Source organism: Oreochromis niloticus, linkage group LG17 (genome assembly GCF_001858045.2).
Source record: "Oreochromis niloticus isolate F11D_XX linkage group LG17, O_niloticus_UMD_NMBU, whole genome shotgun sequence".
In the NCBI taxonomy this organism is placed as follows: Eukaryota; Metazoa; Chordata; class Actinopteri; order Cichliformes; family Cichlidae; genus Oreochromis; species Oreochromis niloticus.
The window spans coordinates 2,647,505-2,666,397 of record NC_031981.2 but is presented as its reverse complement, the minus strand read 5'-3'; the positions used below and the strand labels follow the sequence as shown (position 1 = coordinate 2,666,397).

Below are 18,893 nucleotides of genomic sequence, written 5' to 3'. Positions count from 1 at the left end.
ATGTGCTTTTCTGCTCTAATTTATTTTGCTTGGCCTACTGCGGTGACTTTTACAAATTGGGCTGTATCCACTTTCAACAGGCTGTAAAACAGTAAGAATTAATAACTTTGCACTTCAAACAAGCAAGAAGAGACACGGTGCATGTCTGTGCAGTATCACGCTGTCTGAGAGGAAAACTGCGGTTTACACAGCGTCGACCTCCGCCGGCCAGTTTGAGAGACTGGACCTCGATTACAGCGTAATGCCGTGCTGGTATTCACACGTGTACAACAGCAAAACACAAAGACGTGGCTTTAAACTTCTGTTTCATATTTTCTGAAACGATAGGATGTTTCTTTGTAGAAGCAGCGAACTGGGAAGAACTGGAGAATTCGAGACAAAGGAAGGGATTAGTGTGGGCAGGTCAAAGGAACAATATCTGTTTGTGTTTTTTTGTTTGAGGTGACGGCGGGGGTAAGTGTAGTTGAAAGTTGATGTTTCGCTCAGCGTGGTATCCCCTGCAACGGTCTGGTGGTTGAGCTTCCAGTGGGGGCTGTTGGCTGCTGTTGACACTAACCCCCACTGACCCCATTATAAACGCATACACACTCAACCGAAATACACGCTATACAGAAAAGGCCTCTCGCTGTCCCTGTTTGTACCTTTTCCATTATCCAACTGTCATGTGAATTTGTAGCAAAGCTTGGAAATGTCGTAAGAAGTGAAATACTGCTCAGGTGTGCTTCCAGCTGAGTTGAGGCTTTTCGCTTTGTCTGAACTCGAACGAGGAGTTCAGAAAACGCATCAATAAAAAGTTAGAATCTTTCGAGAAGTCAGTGATACTCAGTGAGTTACGGTCAGTGAATTAAAGGTCATGATGGAAGGTTATTTAAAGGACATTTTTCATGTATTGTTACTCATAGCAAAGAATCATTATCTTTGTACGGTCCTTATATTACACTTTTCTAAGACAGCAGTGCAAACGTTTCTCGTTACTGCAGTGTGACCACTGTCAAAGAAACTGTCCAGATGGTTTTGCACGGTGCATCAAAATCCAACAATACGTTCCTGCGTTCATAATTCCCCTAAATTTTAGGGGAATTTTTGCCCCAAATCGTGACAGAGCCTCCCCCGTGTTTCACTAAAGGCTGTAGACACTCGCTGTTCTACCTCTCTCCACACCTCCTCCTTCAAATTTGGATTCATCGCTCCATATCCACTGCTGCCGCTGATTTTTAGTCCAGTTCTTGTGTAATTTGGCATACCGCAGCCTTTTCCCCGTTTCACTTCCTTAAGAATGGCTTCTTGACAGCCACCCTTCCACTGAGACCATTTCTGATGAGGTTTTGGCGAATTGCAGATGGATCAACTGAAGTTCCAGATGCATCTCTCAGGTTCGGTGTCAGGTCTTTGCTGGATTCTTTCCTATTTCTTAAGGACATGACTTTCAGATACCGTTCATCAGCTTTAGATAAGTTTTCAGGCCTCCCACTTATTCTTTTGTCCTCCACTTGTCCAGTTTCCTAAATTTCTTTAAGGACACACTATACTATTATTTGACACACTGTGCTGAGATATGTCGGGTTTTGGCTAATAGCTCTTAAGGAATCTCTTTGCTTTTTGCGTTATATTTTGGTATTTTTCATAGTTTCAACTAAAGAAATTACAAATTATGTGTTTTTTGATAAACTGCCAGTAACAACGTACTTAAACAATATGTTTGAATGATTCACGGGCAAAACAAATACAACCACTCCACTGAAAATGAACGATAAAGCAGCCAATGTTCAAAGAAGAACTTTGAAAGATCTTCAGAAAACCTGGAGGAGTCTGGCTGCTGTTGGGGTTGCTCAGGACTTTTGTACAGTACTGTGCATTTCCCTGGATTTAGGTTTTTAGCATTTAGTATTTACACATTTAAAACATGATTATTAACATCCAGACAGTGGAGAACTAGTTTCAGTCTTGTGTGTTGGCCTGCTATGAGACTACGACGTGAAACACTGCTGTAGAGTGGACAGACTGGCAGCTAAAAATACCGGGCATGGAAACGCTTCCTGAACCAAACAATGAATTACCACACATGTTTGCACACACACACACACACACACACACACACACACACACACACACACAGAGACCCTGAGCCTACTGACAGTGTAAAGTGAATAAGCACGTTAATTTTTGCTCCATGGAGGATGGATAATGGGATACAGAGGAGAACATTATTTGAAATGAAAACACAACCTGTGCTATTATGAAAGCAATGTGGAGGCTGAAAGACTCCACAGGAGAGTGAATGGATAGGGACACTCTCACTAAGTTCCTTTTCATTTTGAGGTGGGCCACTATGAGGCACTTGGCCTTCGAGCGTGAGGTTGCACAATCAAGTTTGTTGCTAAAGATTAAGGATAGTTTACAGTTTGCTCCTGTACACACCGAGGTCAAAAAACACGTGTGCATATTTTGCATATTTTTCTGCTCATTTTCAATTGACGCTTCCAATGTTTTAAACGTGCCAACTAATCAAACCGAGATAATATGCTGAAAAATGATATTCAGTAACACAGCCACAAGTATGCATGTGTTGAGTTTAAAAGGCTGCTTTAATCATCTGACACGAGGCAAATCGGTACCAAACGCATTTAGTACAACTAGTGCAAAGATCTCACTTCCTCTGATCTTTTTCACATTTTTGTCTTTGGTTTGACTCTGCGGTCCTCACCAGAGATGGCCAGTAATGCGTAATCCGATTACTTTTTTCAAGTAACGAGTAAAGTAAGGGATTAGTATTGCAAAAAAAGTAATTAGATTACTCTTACTTGCCCGTAAGCACGCTGTGTTACTGCGTTACTAAACCGTGATGTTGTCTGTGAGAGTGTCTCATGACAATGACGTCCGAGCGTGCGACGTCCGTGGCAGCAACAGACGTGTGCAGATCAACAATGCATAATATGGAGTGATGGAGAGAGTACGACCATGCAGCGTTTAAAGCTTGGAAGTAATCACATTACTTTGAGTTTGATTCTGTACAAATTGACAAAAACATTAGTGTCGGCTGTTCACTCTGCGTGGGAAGAAAACTTCTTTCTAAAGTGAAAAATTAAACTTCAGATCTGAGCGAGCAGCGAGCACGCCGCCACGGGAATGTGACCTTCACAGAGAAACCCCCGGATCCCCCCACTGACATGTTGCTGTGTTTTACTTGCATCTATTTGAAAGACTGCGTGTAAACAAAAAACGATTTTATTTTATGTGCTGGAATATGCAGAAAATAGGTTTAAATGTTAAACACATTTCTTCAAGTCAAAGACTGCTGCATATAATTTAATTTTTGCTTGATGCATAAAGTTAAAAGATTAAAACTAATAAAACAAGTTTTAAAAAGAGACTTTTTCATTTGATCAAGTTTTATATGATGGATTATGGAGAAAAATAGAATTGGGCTGAAAGGTCTATTTCTTTATTATGTATTCAGGTTGAGTAGCATGTTTTTAATAAGTAACTAATTACTTTTGAAAATAAGTAATCAATAAAGTAACAGGATTACTTTCTTGGAGAAGTGATCAGTAATTAGAAACTAATTACTTTTTTCAAGTAACTGGTCCTCACTGCTAACTCTGGAGCCAGAGTTTTATGCAGGTGAAGTTGATTTACAGCTCAGCACTGACTCTTCATAGACCCTAGACCTTAATAAATGCCATCATTTGCATTTGTACTTTTATGCCATCACGAGAAAACTGTAACTAAACTGTTGCTATTAGCAGTGGCTACTGGCAACTAGCAGTAGCTAGTTGCTGTAGCTAGTTGGTACAGCAATTAGCTACTGCAGTACCACTTTGAGAAAGTTAGATAAACTTTCCAATTGAATTCTGATTAACAGAATCCGACTGATACAGGATTTCTACGGCTGATATTTGGAAAATTTAAATTATATTCAATATTTTTTTCTTTCTGATACATGAAACATAAACAGACCTCCATTAACATTTGTTATGTGAAGTTATTCATTTACTCATTTTCACGCTGCCCGACTCGGCTCGGATTAGCTGGTTGTTGTGTTTGCGATGTTTTAACACGTGTTGTGAACAGACACGGTGCAGACTGCCCTCTGGTGGACACTTTATGCAACATCAACACTCATAACAGGGTTGAAGGATGTTTCTCCCATTTCTTCTTTACTTTAATTTTCATTTATCGACCAGTATAAAGGCAGATACCACTCAAAAAACAGACAGATAAGATTGGCCAATAGTAATGGTCTGCTGAGGAATCAGTTGGGTTCCATTGTAGTTGTTTTGATCTGTGTCAACACAATGTGTAGGTAATTTTCAGGGAAGGTTTTTTTGGCAGGCTATAGCTTTGGACACTGCACAGGGTATGCTGCAGTTACTGCTAAAAGAAGACAAACCTGGGCATTCACTCCTATTTTGTTTAGGGGTTAGGACTGTTTCTTGATGTTTGAGGTAACGGGACAAGGAGGGGTTGGTTATATGCTTAATGTTCCTGGTAAGTCTTGGACCAAATTAACAAATTAGTGTGATGTCATAGCACAAGCTTGTGAGTGTGTATAGTATTTACCTGAGCACAGCGTCTGTGGTTTTCACACCAGACCAGGACTTGGTCACTCTGAAAAGAACAGAGAGGATGAGGAAGGATTAGAACAAACACAGACAGAGAAATATAAATCTTGACGTGTTTCCTTCCCCACATTCAATCCCTTTATGTGTGACTACTGCATAACGCACAAGGAGACAGAAAGCAAAATATTGTTGCTTAAAAAGGTCACTGACAAAATTACTTAACCAGCCATGCGAACAAACACACACTCCACCTTTCTCTTATTTAGGTAATTATCCTCTGGGTGAAAAATGACTAAACATTCTGGGTTTGTGGCTGCAGAACCAGACAGGGACAACGTCACTCAGCGAGATGTATGGTTATATGTGCATCTGTAAGTGTGAGTGTTGTACACTTCATTGCCGAGTGAGTCAAGACCACCGGTAAACACGGCTGCTGTGACCAATATGACAGCGGTAGCCGACATGTCATGACCACACGGACAAAAATAAAGATCAACCAAACCAACCCACCCTTATCACACAGAGTTTTCTCTTATTTGACTCCGTCTAGACAATAACTATACTGAACTAATGAATCTATTGATTTTGTATCATTCATGCAATGACACTTCTATATTCTCAAGAATGGGCGAGAGGCTACGTACACACTGGACGGGCTGCCAGTCCTCCACAGGGTTTAAAGATCATACCATATTTTAAGGCACACTGTCGATGAATGGGTCTGTTTTCGTACATAAGGCACACGAGATTATAAGGCACATTAAGCGAAACAAAACAGTCAGATAAGTCAAACCTTACTCAACTCATTCTTCTTGCTTCCTCCACTTCCGTATCATTGATTCATTGATGTTGAATTCTCTGGCAGCTGCTCTATTCCCATGTTGTTGCAGTATATTAATGACTAACCTGGTATTGTGGATGGGTTATCTCAGTTGTTCTCCTGACTGAAGTTTGGTCAGTTTACAGCATCCTGCCATGCGATTGCATTTGTCCCTAACCATTGGGAACCCTCACGTTAACTTTTATCGAGTGGAAAAAAGTTAGCGTTCATCCTCCAGCTTCACTGTGTTTATGCTATGCTAACATAGCTGTGTAGCTAGCGATCACGTAGCACATCATTATTTACCAGCTAGCCCAACTTCAGTAACCCTACAAACGTCACTGCTGTTTAGTTTTCTGTCTTCATTTATGTTGGAAGTGATAGCAGAGCTGTACGTTTGAATTTTTTCAGGAATCTCAGTCAGAACATGCTATATCATGTTTAGGTGGAAACTAGCGAGCTAACTTCCTGCTAACTTCTAACTCCGTTAAATGTAATAAATCCTGTTTTCATGGATGCCTGGATGTTAAACTTAATTGTTACACCTGGTAAAGCAGCAACAATTATCATTTTATTAAAGATAAAAGAATTTAGACAGTTTTTAACTCTCAATGATGCCGCAGTGTTCGTTTGACTTTGGGACATAAAGAGACGGAGTTTAGGACCCAGATTTGGACCCAGTCGCATCTGCTGTGACCGGGTCGCAGCAGATAGCCCCGCCCCTCCCTGAGCCTGGTTCTGTCAGAGGTTTCTTCCTGTTAAAAGGGAGTTTTTCCTTCCCACTGTCACCAAAGTGCTTGCTCATAGGGGGTCATATGATTGTTGGGTTTTTCTCTGTATCTGTTATTGTAGGATCTACTGTACAATATAAAACATCTTGAGATGACTGTTGTTGTGATTTGGGGCTATATAAATAAAATTGAATTGAACTGAATTGAATTGAATAGATTACTCCGCGAGGCTCCTGACTACGGTAGCCGTAATGCATCTACAATCCATCAAGGGGTGCGGCTTCGTAGCTTACCAAAGTCGTACTAAAACATTTTTGACAGATTTTTGAGCGCCGTGTACCACATAAAATTGGTTCGAGGTCAGTAAGCACAACCAGAATTCATACATAAGGCGCACTGTCGATTTTTGAGAAAATTGAAGGATTTTAAGTGCGCCTTATAGTGTGTAAAATACGGTACTTTCGATTGAACATTGAGAACTATTATGAACACAGTGTGGCTGTAACTACTCACAGACCCGCTTTTGAGCTCTTAAACTGGCGTAAAAACAAACTATTAAGTTTTCATTTGGCTTTTCTGCAATAATTCGAGGATTTTGAGTCATTTTGATGCCTTTAAATAGCAATTTCTACCAGCTGTTTTGAGCTTCCTTTGGCAGGATAGTCAGTTTTGGCTCAACAGGCGGCCCTTCCCTCTGAAATGCTTTGTCATCATCAGAAAAATCATGATGCCTTTGTGCACCTTCAAAACAGCTATTATAATACTTGTGTGTATCTGTCTGTTGTTATGTGGCTATGCCTTCAGAGAGAAAGACTGAGCCTCTAGTGTGTGTTGGATAAGCCCCCTTAACAACTCTTAAACCCTCTCCTGAGTGAGCTGTATTTAGCCTGAACCAGCCTGAACTCTTTGCACACACACACACCCTTTTCAGGGTTTTAGGTTAGCATTTGTTCTTCTGGTATTATGAGGGCTCTGGGGTTATAGTTAGGTGACAGTGCTGGGGTTAAAGGTTAGAGATTAGGAGTTAAGGGATTTCACGGTACCGAAGATGCTGAATTGACGCTTTCGCCTGTAACACTCAGAACGGATGCACATTGTTATCGATGGATGGAGGCTGACTTGTGCAAGCACTAAGCCTGGAAGTGAAGAAATTACTGCCACTAGATCAGTCATGGGTGATGAAGGTCTTAAACCTGAGACAGACTTTGAAATAAAGTGTTCAGACAGGCCTGTCAGACAGTTAAACGCTGACTATAAGACGGGGAACACGGCTCCAGATTCTTGTTTTACATCTCCAGAACCAACAAACCGCAAGTCACCTCAGATTTCTAAAGAGACCGTCCATTGAGCGTATGTGTGAAAATGATTAGAGCCCCAAATTCGACATAAATTTTGTTTGCCTCATTCCTCTCATACTCTCACGCCGTGCACTGCTACAGCTGCTTACTGCCTCACTTGTCCAGCTGTTGGCAGCAGTGAAGAACTGGTCAGCTTTCAAGAAAAAGACACAATGAATAAGATTGAAATGAAGATTTTGAAATAAGCTTGAGCAAAGCTTCAAGGTTTCCCAATATCCATAAGTATCTAAAAAAGAGGTATTCCTGACCTCTGACATTATACTTCTATGATAACTAAATGGCTAATGATTGGGCAGACACCCTTGGCTTAATAGTAATCTGTGCTGGAGGTTTAAAGGGATAATGCTGCTGCACACCAGCCTTTAAACGGCACAGAAGAGAGAAGGAAGGCGGAAGCAGCAGCACATTACAGTAATTGTGTAAACCCCGATGAATAGATTAGTAACAAGTCTGTGGGGAACAATAAATGCAGAGAAGAACAGATGAGGCAGAAACGAAGGAACCAGTGTCATGGTACCGCATAGAGACACGGAGAGAAACACTTCCCTCCTCTGCCGACTTCTAAGCTTGCTAATACTGTCTGCAGTACAAAAACCCTGTTGCTATGGATACATATCTTATAGTAGCTTCTTCTTCAGTCTCTCAACATTACAACTTTTCAAGACAACATCTCAGACTGATTCTGGTGAAAACACAAACTGAATGTGAGCCTGAAAGTTTAGCCAGGTTCACAATTAATTTACAGCAACAGTCGCCTCGAGGCGCTTCATATTGTAAGAGAGAGAAAACCTCCACAATCCGATGGTGGGGAGGAAGAACTCCCTTTTATCAGGAAGAACCGGGCCCAGGGAGACGCAGCTGAATGACGATGAAACAAAAGGGAGTGCATACTCTGAATCTACACTGAAGAACACAGAGCGGCAAAATATGATATCTATTTCTGCATAAATTCTGCATAAATTCTGCATAAATTCAGCGTTGCGACATTGAAGTGTATCATTGAGGTGTAAGAAAATATGCTTCCATTCAAAACAAAACAGGAAAACCCTTATGTGCTCTCACAGAAATACTACATGCACTTCACAAGGAAATCTACTGGGAGGGTTTGTGTGAATTTTACTGGCCGATATTAAATCTTATTCCGTGAAACATTTTTGCTCGATGAGTCTGACCTGTTATGCTACCGCGTACCCAAAAGGCAACTCACATATCCATTAGTGCAATCTGTTGGTGATGTTCAGTCCTGCTACCTGCTGCTCGGAGTACTTTGTGATGGGTTGTATAATTTACCACTTTTAATACTTTTGGCTTTCGCTCTTCACATTTCCCAGAAGCTCTTTCCGAAGCTGCCAGATGAATTTATATGAACTTTTAGGTATTAGGCTAGCTTTTAGCAAGAACCTAATAATGACAGGAGTATGGGTGAGAGAGAGAGCTGTAATCTGGTCTATTAAAGCTGCTGTAAGTATGAACCCTCCATTTCTCCCCGTGTGATTTCTGAACAGTGGAACAAAATGATAAATCAAGTGCAAATCTGTCAAGTTTGTGCTGTTTTCTTAGCAAACACACACCGTGCATGGATATCAGCTGCTACAAAATATTTGATGTAGGTATATAGGTAGTCCAAAGTATTATGATTTTGTCAACATCACGCTGCTCTGTGCCACTTATAGATCCTTAAGCAGGGTTGTTTGAACATTCATGCACCATCAGAGGGATTAAGGAAGCGGAGGATTAGCCTCTTTTGGTCACCCTGTCACTCCTTCTGTGTTTCATTTGGACTCACTGCCTCTCCAAGTCTCCGCATTTCTGCCAACTCCTGTAAAAATGACAGGAGAGGACTTAAAAATGACGGCGATGATAAACTATAGATCTTCCAGCAAAAGTACAGAGGACAGCTAAGTATCTCCAGATTTTCACAGAGGAGATATAAAGCTGTGTTCCCCCCTGCTGGCCTCACATCTTCATCCTCTCTCTCAATGTTTTTCACGCTATCTTTCTTTTTCCTGTCTTCTTCATGCCATAACATCCTTCCAATGTCAGTCAATCCACTTTAGAGCCTTCTGTAGTCTACGCTCACACATATGGATGCACACATATATGAGCTAATCCCAAGTCGATTTCATGGGACATATTTGCTGTCAGAGCCAATTAAGCCAGTTTAGATGGGTCTGTGTGTGTACGGCCATTAAACGGTGGTCAGAGTGAGGTTTCATAGGGTCTTGGTAAGAGTGTGTGTATGTGTGTCTGCGGCAAAACAGCTGCACATGTTAAAAAAAAAAGTCTAAGAAAGAAAGAGGAGGTAGACTTGCATGAGATGACTAGAAAAGGAGAAAAGAAGCTGGATGTGGGCGACTGAGAGGAAGGAAGAGGGAGGGAGGACACTGAAAAGAATAAAGAGACAGTCAAAAGAAGGTGAAATGTGGAAATAAATATTAGTTAATAGGAGCAGGGAGGAGACTGGAAAGGATGGGGAGTGTTGTGAAACAGGACGCTGTTCATCTGGCTGACGTTTCTTCTTCAAGGATATTTTATAAATGGAAAGCCAACATTCGACACAAGAAATCCATCGAGGCAGAATATTGTAAAATATAGCTACAAACTTCATGAAAAGGCCTCCAGCTGCTTATTTTTAATGCTTCATGCACTGATGGAAGTCCTACAACAGGAAACCATGCTAAATAAATAAATATATTACAATAAAATAAAAGACAAAAAAAGCGATCTTAAGTTTTTTCACTTGTTGGGTCTTAAACCTTTTTTCAGTTCTGGGATCCGCAAGAAAAATCTGTCACGAGAGACCCATCAGAAGCACAAGACTGACCCTCGGAGTAGGAAACACTTGCACTAAAGGACTTCCACATGGTTCTGACTGCTGCTGATCTTTGCTGAAGGAAAAACAACCTGATATTAGCCTTTTAAATAAAACACGACAACGCGTGCACAATCAGCGTGCACGCGCGCAGCTGCACACACCCGTCAGTGTTTGAAGGGGAGAGAGATATAAATCACACTTCTGCCAGATGCAGCGATTAAAAAAAACCCAAAAGTGTGTGCAGGAGAGACAGAGGAGGAGAAAGTGTGTGTGGGTGTGTGCTGTGGTCAGCGCTTGCGGTGAGGTGCAGTAGAAAGTCTATTTAACATCAGGCATTAACTCTGCTAATCACACCCAGATGACCAGAAGCAAACGCGGCGATGGTGTACGGCTTGTTTGTGTGATGAATATATCATGACTAACTTCCACTCAACACAATATAAAGTTCTTCCCAAAAAAAACCGCCTTGAGGTCCGAAAGCTTCCCGACAGAAGCCCCTGATTAGTCCGTGTGTGCGCGCACTCGTGTTGACTCATTGTTGTGTCCACCTTCGAGTTCGTGGTGCCCTACATCCTGTAAACAACAAGCGTCAAAACAAAGGGGATTTTATTACGTTCCCAAATCTTAACGCTTTCTCCTTCTCCTTCCGTCTGAAACTGGGGTTAAACGAGAAGACTGGCAGGATTCAAACTAGGAAGCTAGCCAGTGAGCCGAAGTTAGCGCAAAGAGTGTAAAAACAAAGGAAACCAACTGTCTGCCAACCTGTGTCAAGTCTAGTCAAGTCAAGCGGCTTTATTGTCATTCCAACCATGTGCAGTGTTACAGTACATGGTGCTACATATAACAGACCATCAACACAGGACTACATAAAGTGCAATGTGCAATAATTGCAAAAAAACAAAGACAGTGCAAAAGAAAAAGTGCACAATGTGCAAAAAAGAACTTGGAGTGTAAAGGTGTGCGTGTGTGTTTGTGTGGAGACTTTAGAAAGTTATTGTTCCTGACACTGAAACACACCTGACATGTCATCAAAAAAGCTATTTAGAAAGGCAGGTTATTGGAAGAACTATCCGTCTGTTACGATCTACTACAGCCAATTAGATTAATGAACCACGGAGAGCATAAAGCAGGAAAAGCAAAGTTGCAGTCGAGCACTGTGGCAGCGTGCCATCTGTTGATTCTTGCTCACAAAGGGAAAAGATGAGCATCTGTCTATTGTCACACCTATAACAGATATTTACAACCTTACTGAGAAGTAAACTCTTAGTTTTAAAGCCTGGGAAGATGGGGATGCTCTTTAAAAAGTGATCTTGGGAATCTCACAAGACTCCAGTTGCCTTGCAAGGTAAGGCCATACCCAAGCAAGTATTTGCTCTTTGTTTGTCCCAGACGTACGTGTGACATTTATCTTCTTATCAATGGAAAGGAGTCACAAGAAGAAAAAAAAAGGGATTTAAGTAGCACATATAAAATATCACGAGAGTCTAGATGTGGCAAAAGAGTCTTTCTTTCTAAAGCTGCAACAAAGCCATGCCCTCAGAGCCTTGCCATTCCAGCTGTGATTTACTGTTTCAGGTGAGAGTCGCTCTTACACTGCCACAACTTTATCACCATCTATGCACTGATCAAATGACAGGGCAGTCACAAAGCTGCACCGGCTTTATCTTTGAGGCAAATCAAACAAGCCTCTGTTTCCTGCCGTCGCTCACCCGGATGCCTGTCTCCCTGCATGTCAGTCGACTTCTATAGCCTACGTATCAGTTCACCGAGTTGTCTGTCTTCACCTGCGTCTGTCACACCTGCTTGCCTGCTCTCCTGTCTTTCCATCCCTCTGCCCATCTTCACGCTTGACCGAGTCTGCCCACCTGCCCTTATCTCCTCGTCTGTCTCCGTGCAACCTGACCTGACCGTTGTCTCTGGTCTTTTTCAGAGCGTGACTGGTTGGCTGACCGACCTTTGAGCCAATTAGAGTTACCTACCGCAGCGTAGCCAGGACAGACAAATGCACACACGCGCACACATAAACAAGGATGCACAGGGAGCTCGTTTAACCCACCGCCAGCCCTTATCCCTGGCTCGACACATCAGCGCCACAGCATGTGAGCGTCTAAGAACACGAGCTAATCTGAGCTACTACGTATGTGTAAAACAATTCACCTCTTCGGGCAAGACGGGAGTTTTTCGCTTATTTTAGGAGCTTACATCAAGGAGGAATCTGGGAATATGACAACATACCAACATATGTTTATATATATATTTAAGTGTGCTCTCTCACACACAAAAGAGCTATAATTACACTATTACGCCATACAAGGGAAAGTAGTGGAAAACCCAGAGACGCAGCATAAAGAGAGGTGTAAATAGAAAACTGGTGACTCAAATTCTAGTGGCTACACACTAGCCACACACACACACACACACACACACACACTGAGAAAGAGCCAAAAACACAAGGTTCACCCACATGAAGCCAGAGGAAGCCATGTGTGTGTTTGTGTCTGAGTGTGGTGACTGAGGAGGATGAGTAAAGCTGGGTTTGCCTTTACTGATGTCGTAGTTGCTGGAACTGCTATCTAAAGGCTTTTTTCTTTTTTCTAGAGGGAATGAACGCTCTAACATACTCCTACCCATCAATCAATCCGTGTGCTCTCTAAGCTGTCCTATAATAGTTTCGAGGAGTGATGCAATGAGGATGTGGCTGAGAGGAAATTTGTTTCCTTGTTTCCTCAGAATTTTGGTGTGCTTTTTATTTTGGTTTAAACACACAGACTCCTTTTAAAACCTTAGAGTCTCTGAGGCTCTGCGTCCTTTTCCTCTCTGATTTCTTCCAATCACTGTATATAAAAGATGGATGTAGTTTGTGGAGCACTTTGGTAGGTGTCGTCTGGGTTTTTGGAGCCAGAGATGACCGTATTTAGACAAATGTATAACATGCTAAATTATCAGTTGATGCTACCAAGCTCACTTAGCAAGGTGGATCTGGAGAGAACAGCCAATCGGTGTCGGTGTATAAATAAAATCATGCTAACTGCATTATTGATTAATCTCAGATTTATTTTTAATCAAAGCCTTACCCTGTCAAAATAGTAAAAAATGTCAATTCTCACGGTTAAGATGTTAGTAACAGAAACAAAGTAATTACAGAACAATCTTTACTTTATTATTATTATTTTAACTAACTGATTAGTACTTTTGGTACACACCAAAATCTTCAACAGCTCAAGCCAACATCCTCAAATGATTTATATAGCTCACGATTTCTGCAAAAAGCCAAAGATTTATACTTTATTCAGTTATAAGAACCAAATTTTGTGCAGCTCCAAGAGCCAGAACCATTCAGGTGGCCGAGCAGGAGGCGGACAACAAGGCTGAGCAGACAGCTGGTAACAAAGGAGACAAAGAGCCCCCCCCCCCCCCCCCCAAGCCTTGTTGGCTGACCTTGAGGCCAATAACAGTGAGGGAGCCAGTGACAGGTATGAAGCCTTTTTGAAGGCCAGAGGAGACGCCTGGAACCCACAGACTCAGGCCTACACCCTCAGCAAACCCTTTTCTTCTCCTTGCTGTAAGCTAGCAACCATTGTACTGGTAGAATAGGGAGAAAACACTGAAAATCCTCAAATTCAGGGAGGAATATGTCTACCAGGTCTATGTTATGCTGTTCTGTGATATTTTGGAATATTAAGAGGTGAGGACCAAAAGGCAAAATGCAAAGAGTCAGACTTCAATGAATAAAAGGCGAGTGATTTATTGAGAGGATGAAAGACAAAAAACAATAAATCCAACATCAAAGTTAAACAGAATCCCACAAAAATGCAAGGCAACAAAACACAGTGGATCAAATATAAAGAGCTTGAAGCACCAGCACAACTAGACTTCAATAATATCAGAAAAACTGAACTGAACAGAAATCAGAAACAACCGGACACAATTCATGAAACCAGGGAAAGTAATAAAAGCAAAGCAAAAGGCTCAAAGAAACACAGACACCCAACTCAGAAGCTGGTGCTGAAAAATCACCTGGTTTCATTTGAATCACTGAATTTGCACATTTGATTCTTGCACACCGGTTCATAAAGTTTAAACCAAATGTTCCCTTTCTCACACCTCTGTTCTAGAACATCCACCACACACACACACACACACACACACACACGAACGCAAACATCTAAATGGTAAAGTCATCCAGAGGCCACCCTCATTACTTAATGCACAGGTGGCGAGGGTCTTTTCTGGATGGACAAGGACCAGACCAAACCTCGTTTTTATATGTGAGCATATGCAAACCCACCCACACACACACACACACACACACTTTTGTCTGCACACCTCAGAGCCAGTGGGGCTGAACTCTGTGGTTAATGACTTTCCCACCCACTACACAGCATGCACATGTTGAAGCCGTTAACGATAAGTGGCTTTTCGAACTTGGTAACGTCCTAATGTCCCTGTTAATCTCACATTCCTCACTACAAAGGCCCCAGTACACAGCCCAGCAATTCCTGCAAGATGAGCCATTTTGTGAACTATTAAAAACCAATAACCAAAGTTTTTTTCGGCCTACCTTTGCCCCACTAGAGTATTGACACGGGGCGACTTCAATCTGAGCAACATCAACATCATTGGGTCAGAACTTCCTGATGAAAACCACGTGGAGAACAACAGTTCAAGTGTAAATCACAAGGTTGTTGTTGTTTTTGCTTAATAGTGCAGCACCCAGCTGCTGTACTCTGCACTGCACCTTTCTCTGTTGGTCTAGCTAATCCAAAAATCAATGTAACAACACAGCACTGAGGAGCAACCGTAACACTAGGGGGAAAAGAAAGGAGGCCACCATTTATTAACAACTTGTAAACTGCACGTTTGAAATGGTTACATAGTGTATTTTCTACAGCGAGCCAGACAAATATCACAATCTGTCACAATGAGTGGAATTAGTACTTGTGGCTAAGACTAAATCTGGAAATCACCTGCAAAAATCATTATGTCCATGTTATAATTTTACATTTTATGTTCACACCTTCTTCTTTTATGCATAATTAACAAATGCACGGACTACCCTGGTTCAATATGTTCCAATGAAAAATGTTTAGACTGTGCTTAAATGAATATAAAAAGTGACATATTTGACAAAGTAATCAAACTGTGTTATTGTAAAATGACCACAAACAAAACCTCGATACTGATTAAGCCTGAGAGCGCTGCGGTGGACATGTGCTGTCCACAAAAAAACAAACAAGAAAAACAAGCAGTAATTGTAAACATTCAACATAGTATAATTTTACTTTTGTACGTTATCTCATATTAGACCAACTGGACTGGGTTTTAAATGTTTCTCTGTTTATTTCAACGGTTTCTCGTGTATCTTGTAGGCTATGACACCGGTGCTCGTGCGGAAGGTGACCCTCAGGTGAAAAACACATTAAAACAAAGGATTTGGGGCAAAATGCTTTTCCGTACCTGGAGGTGTCTGAAAGCAGCGGTTAGCTGGGTCATGTGCAGAGTGAGGCACCTGGATGTGCATCTGGCGCTGTTCGTTTTCTCCTGAACATCCTCCTGCTCCGGCGAACTCCTGCGAGCACAAGTCACCGCCAACATCGCGCAAAGCAGCACCAAACCGGCCCGACGAACTGACATTACACCGGAAGGTAATACGAAAACATACACAACAACAACAAAAAGATTTTTTTCTCTCGTTTCTTCTTGTTTCGAAGGCGTCCTCCTCTCTCTGACCGATAAATTCAGAATGAAAACATCCGAGCGCCGCTTGTGCCTGCGCGCGAGTAGGGAGTGGAGCGCCTCCGCGGACACTCCCACCACCGGTACAAGTGCGGCCACGTGGAGTTATAACGTTCTTCATCCTCATTATCCTAAATACCGTCGTCATCCTCACCCACACCAGCAACATCGTGCATAAGCAGCAATAATTATTATTCCAATCACTGCTGCTTCTTCCGATGATCAGGCCACTGATCAGGCCACCGCGCGCTTCTTCACTTTCATTACGATTTTTTTTTTTATTTAATTTGACTGTTTTTGCGTCATTTGTTTTCATAAAATTGACCAGCAACTATCAGCGTCATTACAGGCACCAGCTATTAGTGCTGTAGGTGTCAGCGGTCAGGTTTAAGTCAGGCCAGCACTGTAGAGAGACCAGAGCAGGGTCTCTTTTTAACAGGTTTCTCCTGGAAAGTTAAAATTATGACGACAAGAAGAAGAAAGTGGCTGAATCCCACTTGGTGTGCAGCTTGATATTGTGCATCACTGTCATCACATTGAAACACTTTAATTCTAATCCAAGCAAGCATCCAATCAGTTTAATTACATTTTTATTATCATTGCCACATTTATTGCTTTAAAACATTAGATATGCATATAAGTGTATTTAATCATTTTTATCCCTTTTTAATATTCTTGCACGTGTTTTGTAGGTGCAGGTGTGGAGTTATCATCATTACTGTTGTTGCTTCACTCATGCTTAATTTTATCATCTTCATTTCCAACATAATGATCTTTATTTTCATCATCATCATCATCATCACTGTTGTTAGAGTCTTTTTGACCATCACTTTCCGTCTGCTGTCAAACAAAAACAAGAACACCAAGATCATCACGCTGTTGTCATCAGTGCTCTGATAGTACTGCCTTGTTATGAGGGCAGAAACATAAAAAGCAGGCAAAAGTGAATAGAATTAAGTTAATGTTGTGTTACATGGTTACAAATACCAGGCCTGCAGACAAAGCAAAAGGAGCAGACAGAAAGTCCAAAAGTCCAAAACTAAGACTAAGGAATGCAAGAAGGCGATAAGGACATATAGACAATCTGTCAAATGCTTAGTGGACAAGTTAAAGAAATGACTGCTGGTGAGGAGAGAGGCGGGGTAGATTAGGTGGGGTCGACCTGCCTTTACCACCTGCGAAGTAGCGCAGCTGGTAAAGGCAGGTCGACTCAAGAGTTTAATTATCTGAATAAATTCCTGGTGTCTCCTGCATCACTGATATACCTTTATCATCAATACTTTTCTCCCTTTTCATAAACGTCTTTTCATATAATCAACATCCTCGTCCAAAAAACAAAACAAAACTGAAAATTACATTTAAAAAAAACAACCTCAAACTGGATCCATCTGACACGAGGAGAGGTGCTGCAGTGAAGTAAGAGAAAGCATTTATGGCCTAATGGTTTGCATGGCAGGGTATAGTTTTAGGCCTATTAACACTTTACCATTACTACTATGAAAAACAACCTTTCCTTTATAGTCTGGGAATGCTCTCCAAGGCTAATTACTGAACTAATAAAAGAGCCTTTATTAATGGGAACAAGAATTAAAGAATGTGTTGAGGTAGGTGTCTGTCACACAGCCAGTCAGTGTGTTAGTCACCACTTTCTGACAGAAACCACGGAGCCAAGTGGGGTTTTCTAGGACTGAGGCCAAGTCGAGATGCTAAAGACAGAGAGTTGAAAGCCCTGTTTGTTTATATGAAAGCGTAACTCAGCCGAGGAGTCATCTCTGCTGGCAATGAAAAGCAGAAAGAATCACCTAGCTTTTGATTTAGGTGAAATGGACTTGTATAAATATTTAGTAAGTACTGGCAGGACTGTTTTTGGCCCTGCTGTATAAAGCAGGCTTCTCATTCTGTGTCGTACAGAAAGGCATACATACTGTAGGTTAGTGTAATGTCTTGGCTTATTAACCATTTTACGGTGATGTATTTATAGACATTTGCTTCTTTTAGTAAAAAGAAAAGAAAATCACTGAAAGATATTTCATTTATTTCCATGTGATTTATCTTTAAAATCAAAGAAATCCAAACATTGCAGAAATCTGAGCTAGCATTGTTTTTTTGTAAGTTTCTTTTTTAGCATTTCTTCTTTTTGAATGTCAGTTAACTGGCTTATTAGTCAAAACTACTATTAGTTTTCCATATTACTATTACAAACTCAAAGCTCAGCTTCTAATATGTATAATGTGTTACCACGTTTTGATTATTTCAATTAAAGATCAATATTTCTTCCCAGTTTTTCATTTGAAGGTTTCAAGGAATGCCTTTCCAAATGTCCAAGTAGATACAGATTGGAATGTTGGTGACAGAAAGTGAATGAGTAATGTGCTGTGTGAAGCCACACTGTCCATATCGTTATATATGCTCACACTTATCTCAGACAACCTAAGCAGCTGAAGTGGTTTTACAGAAAGTGTCAAATCAATTCTCAAACACACACAGAGCAGTTTCCTATTATCTACATCTAAAAATATCATTTATATAAAACACCCAGCTCGTGTTCCTGAATAAACCAATAGCGGTGTAAAACCTCTCACCAACACATACTCAAACACCACAGGCGTGTGCATGATGCACATTCTCACACACCACAGAGGCATTCAAGGCTACTCGATGAAAAGCCATACGTGTTTGAACTGCAGGGTAGGACAGACAGAGTGAGAGAAAGGGAGCGATACAGAAAGATAGCAACAGGTAGAACAAGTGTGACACAGAAACATTAGACATGTTTCTATTTGTGTAAGAGTTGTTTTTTCCTTTAATGTTCACAAAGAAGTCGGAAGTTTTTTTAACACTAATGGAGTCGGTGCCATAAGAAGTCCTCTG

The 18,893-nt window shown here is 41.3% G+C and overlaps 1 protein-coding gene across 2 annotated transcripts in view; it reads right to left on the bottom strand.

Annotated features, from left to right (window-relative positions):
* The window catches only part of anos1b (anosmin 1b), a 48,106-nt gene extending 31,991 nt beyond the window's left edge, over window positions 1-16,115 (bottom strand). The window contains exons 1-2 of one of the 2 annotated variants that reach the window (XM_025899863.1): window positions 15,744-16,115; window positions 4,561-4,608 (exon numbers count right to left, since the gene is read on the bottom strand). In XM_025899863.1, coding sequence (XP_025755648.1) covers window positions 4,561-4,608; window positions 15,744-15,920 — 225 coding nt within the window. In that variant the 5' untranslated portion in view covers window positions 15,921-16,115. The remainder of the gene's footprint in view (window positions 1-4,560; window positions 4,609-15,743) is intronic. The other variant, XM_005451834.4, reaches the window with a different exon arrangement.
* Between the last annotated feature and the right edge of the window lie 2,778 nt (window positions 16,116-18,893).